This window comes from Eschscholzia californica, unplaced genomic scaffold (genome assembly GCF_041429995.1).
Source record: "Eschscholzia californica isolate CP2 unplaced genomic scaffold, dmEscCali1.0.p SCAF_5, whole genome shotgun sequence".
In the NCBI taxonomy this organism is placed as follows: Eukaryota; Viridiplantae; Streptophyta; class Magnoliopsida; order Ranunculales; family Papaveraceae; genus Eschscholzia; species Eschscholzia californica.
The window spans coordinates 24,349,657-24,354,592 of record NW_028238472.1 but is presented as its reverse complement, the minus strand read 5'-3'; the positions used below and the strand labels follow the sequence as shown (position 1 = coordinate 24,354,592).

Here is a 4,936-nt window from a genome sequence, read left to right as displayed (position 1 = left end):
AACTAAGTATATACATGAGCTCCTAGAAAAGGCTAGTCTCTCCGATTTGAAACCTAGCATTACTCCAGTTTCAGTAGGAAAAAGACTGTCGAAATTGGATAGTGATCCTTGTATGGGCCAAAATACGTCACCAGGGGCGCCCCCAGAAATCCACGATTGATGGGCTTACGCGGTGACCAATCCCATGAATTAATAACCAATGGGCCCGACCCATTTATCTCCAGTAACGTCAAAGTACGGAAGTATGTCCAGCTCTGGATGAAGAAGTCCGTCCTCACCAGCAGGCTAAAATACGGAAGTGCGTCCGACTCTGGATAAAGAGGTATGTCCTCACTCCCCTCAGCAGACCAAAATACAGAAGTACAACCAACTCTGGATAGAAGAGGTTCATTCTCTCCTCCTCAGCTGACCTCTCTTCGTATAGCCGTTGGGGAAGCGTTACCGTCATTGAAGATGACAATATTCCCAATATATCTGTTGGATGGGAGTTGCGATATCCCCATTCATGGTAATTACTCTGTGCGTTACCATATTCGAGGCAACAATTCACCACCAGGTGACAGTTGACCAAAACGGACAGTTGACCACAAAATCCTATATAAGGATCAACTGGTGATCGGTTAAAGCATCCAACGACGGATAACAACACCCGACATCTAAATTCACTTGCAATCAGCTAACCACCTATTTTCTCTCTCATATCAATCATCCAAACCTTTGGCAGGCAACCAACGATTGCTACTACCATCATCTCCTCACCTGCTCAAGGAAGACGAACGATCATTCTCTCTCCTAAACGATCACCTGCTCAAGGAAGGCGGGTGATCTTTCTCTGTCCTAACGACCTAACAATCAAGGAAGGACGACCAGACGACCGTTCATTTCTCTCTCCACACCACTAAGGGGTGCATGCGGTTTAAATTGCTTGACGACCAGAGAACAAAGCCAGGCATATACTTGGTTGTATCACCTTTTCTCCCAACGACCGACTCGCTCAATCAGCATATCTAACTCCATGGCTCCAACTCTGATTTACGATTCTTATTTACTCTTTGCCAAGTTTACTGACTTGACTGTCAGAGCCCCCTTAAGCCGGCACCATCCCGGTGTCCCTTAAGATCTCACGATCACGTGCGTTGTTGTCTTTTTTGTCACAGGTTAAGCACAAAGACGTTGTCGATGCCCGCAAAATTATTAACAGGTGGAGGTTCGACTTCCGGTCAACGACCCGGTCTCCGCTGACTTCTTGACCCGCGAATTCTTACCACCACAATCCTATTGATAACAACTCTCTTTTATAGGAGTATGGTGGGGGGTTTGCAATATGCTACAATGACCAGGCCTTACGTGACATTTAATGTGAACTACTTATCCTAATTTATGCATCAGGCAAGATCAAGTCATCTCATTCTATTGAAGAAAGTGATGAGATATCTAAAGAGAACTATTGGAGCTAGTATTACAATTAAGTCAGGTGATTGTGCTCTACTTTTTGGGTTCAATGATTCTGATTGGATAGGTTGTCCTGATACCAGGAGGTCAACTAATGGCTATTGTGTCTTTCTTATTAACCTTGGTATCTTGGTCGTCTAAAAAGCAACTTACTGTCTCAAGATCATCAACAGAGGCTGAATATCGAGCTCTCTCCTTGGCTGCTTCAGAATTGCTTTAGCTCACATATCTTCTTGCAGAATTGGGCATTTCAGCTAGGATGCCCATGGTTTTGTCTTGTGATAATATGGGGGAAAAATATCTTGCCTCTAACCCTGTGTTTCATGCAAGAACAAAACATATCGAGATTGATTTTCATTTCATCAGAGATTTGGTCATGGATTCTACTTTGGACATTCAATCTGTTCCTTCTGAAGCAAACTTGGCCGATATTTTTACCAAGGGATTACTATCTTCTCAGTTTGATATATCAGAAGCAAACTTATGGTTCTTCCTGCTGTGAACCATTCATTTGAGGGGGGATGTAAGAGAGAGTTAACCTAGCTGAAGAAGAAGAGGAGTAAAGGATGAAGATAACCGAATTACCGGTCAGAGTCTAGAGGCACTCACAAGAGAAAGAGTTTCACACGAACTGCTTAAGAACTATGGAAGCACTCACCTCACATGTGTGATGTACCTGGGATGAATTAGTTGATAACTAATACGACTAAGAGGGTGTTTGATTTTTTATCACTTATAAGTGCTACCACTTACTAAGTGATTATCACTTAGTAAGTGATATCACTTGTAAGTGATATGGCGTTTGTTTTCTATCACTTCTAATTGCTTGATTTTTTCTTTATATTAATTCTAAATGTCATAAAAATGAAAAATTGTCTATTTTGACCTTAAAGTATTTACATATTAGCATTTCATACTAATTCATTATGCTCGCGAGTTTGGATACAAGAGAATTACGATTTATGAATACGTTATGTTGAAAATATTAACCTCAAGTAATTAAAAATTATAAAGGAGAAAGAGCTTACGTTGCATCATGGAGTTTGGGTGGTTCCGTGATTAATGAAGGAAGAGATGTGAAAAAATTTAAGAGAAAAACTTAGGGGAAGGATGAGTGAAGAAGGAAAAGGTTCATTGATAAAGTCATAATTGTTTACTTATCAATCGTTTAAGATTTTCTTTTTAGTTATAATTGTATTGGTAATTATTATATTCGGTAGGGATATAAATGTCTTTTTTAGCACTTAGAAGGTAAGTGCAAAAAAATAAGCTCCAAGTTGGAGCTTACTTTTTTGCACTTACTTTGACCCCACTTACAAGTGATATTCACTTATTAAGTGAAAAAACAAACGGCCTAAAATTGCCGGGCCACACTTATTAAGTGATTTTCGCTTAATAAGTGCAAAAATCAAACACCCTCTAATTCAGTTAATCTTTCTCTCTCTCTAAACCTTCTCTCTCTCTCTAAACTTTCTGATTTGTAAAACTATAGAAAGAGAGATAGGTTGTTAATTGTAATTCACGATTCAATCTTAGTACAAAGTGAATTACGACTTCAAAGTATTATAGTTTTTACACTCATAAAACAATTATCAATTCTTAAAATCAATGAGAGAATTACATATATGGGATCCAAAAGTGTAGACGTTACTGCAATTGAATCAAACGTGAAGTTGCTCTAGTTGTATGTCTTTCTCTCTGATCAGAGGCATATAATCCCCTAACTGATAATCATCTAGATGTTCGGCTAAAGAAGACTTATCGATGTTCTGGTGGTGGTGTGATTTACAAACAAAATATATCACAGTTTGCAATACAAGAGCCAAGTGAATCAAAATGGTTAATAATACCAAGCAAAAAACTCCCAAACTCACTCTAGAAACCATCCCGATACCAAGTGATTCGCCTCCATGAACTACCAATATTTTAAACACCATTAATAAAGCGATAAATGCAATTTGTAGCTTCACGAAAATGAAAGAAGACACCAATAACTTCCCCTTAATCAATGACTTGCTTTTGATCATTGCTGCAAGACCGTAAGCTTCCTCCAATACCGATATTACGCTTGCGAGATGCCAGACGATGGTCATATACACTAATCCTATTATGTAAGGTATAGACATGATGATTAGAAGTGTCAATGTAGTATTTGCCCCTTCACCATCTTTTCCAATGGTTAAGGCAATAATAAAAAATGCTAATAGAATTGCCAACACGTTGTATACAAATATAACAACGAAATTCCATAAGAATGTGATCATAAGCCTTTTCCAAACAATTGGAACTACACTCATAACTTTCTTGAAAGTGAGTTCTTTGGAGGTATAGATGCAAGCAAGGGTGTAAACAACAGCGGAAGTCGATAGGAGGGAAAAAATGAGGAGAAAGATGAGATAAATTGCTTTGACAATACCGAAAGCAATCCATTCGGAAATGAGTTGCTCATGGATCTTATTGAATTTTGGAGTTCCTCTATTGCTATTTCCTTCGGCATCCTGGTTTCGGTCAATCTTTGCTGAGATGAACTCGGATATTTGGATTTGAGCCAAGTAAATGAAGGCTAGAGGGAGAATAAGAGAAAGGGTAATTCTTGAAAAGATTTTTCTCCATGAAAACGTAATCTTGAATGATTCTTTGTAGATGCCAAGTAAACCCATGAACTGAAGCTCCTCTGGTTCTCTATCCATAACTAAATTACTTACTCATCACAGATAAAAATTTGAGTATGTACTAATTAATGGATTTGAGAGAAATTGGGAGCAGTTGACTTTATATTGATTTTAAGGAACGTGGTGGATGAAAGTTTTGAAGAATAAGAAAGTTTATTGTTGGATGCTTTGGTCAATCCATAGAGGTGGCGGTCGCCACAATTGACTTGGAAAATGAGACTTGGATCTGGTGTGTGTACGTGTTTACGGATAACATATTTTAAGCATTTCTACACAATAACTTCCAAAAGCCGTTTGACCATAAAATATATATTTTTTTTTATGAGATGACCATAAAATATTTGGGACTGGTATTTGAATCATAAGAAAGAATTTTAGAGCTGGTTATTTAGAGAGTGTCTTTTTTATATTTATAGAAATTTTTTAGTTATAACTTAATCTTTTATATGTATACAATAAAGACTTAAATTTAGAGACAATTACACAAATCTCTCAAAGATGAAACTAAAATCAAAATCTGAAGTTTTTGGTTAAGCTTTCAATAAATTAATTCTTTCGTTTCTTTAAGTTCTTTTATTGTATTGAGTAGGCTTTGGAATTTGTTATGTGGGTGTTATTGTTGGTTTGGTTATAACATGCGTTTTGATTTTCTCTGGCAAAGATTTACCTGCGTGGAAAGGCTGATTCATTCGGATCAACATGCAGGTCCAACTATATTGCATTCTCCGAATACATGTTGTATATTTGAAACAGGTTGACCTCCTTGCCTCCTTTTTCCTTCCTAGCCGTCCATTTCAATCGTGCAACTTGAA

At 37.7% G+C, this 4,936-nt stretch overlaps 1 protein-coding gene across 1 annotated transcript; it reads right to left on the bottom strand.

Moving 5' to 3' along the window:
• Positions 1 to 2,943: 2,943 nt before the first annotated feature.
• On the bottom strand, positions 2,944 to 4,158 carry LOC147537919 (uncharacterized). The gene has a single exon (XM_086639564.1). The coding sequence runs from the start codon at positions 4,140 to 4,142 to the stop codon at positions 3,114 to 3,116; it is 1,029 nt and encodes a 342-aa protein (XP_086495690.1). The 5' UTR covers positions 4,143 to 4,158; the 3' UTR covers positions 2,944 to 3,113.
• Positions 4,159 to 4,936: the final 778 nt, after the last annotated feature.

Bases quoted from the DNA above. Each gene is read 5' to 3' on its own strand.
- LOC147537919 (XM_086639564.1), bottom strand. From the start codon at position 4,142: ATGGATAGAGAACCAGAGGAGCTTCAGTTCATGGGTTTACTTGGCATC.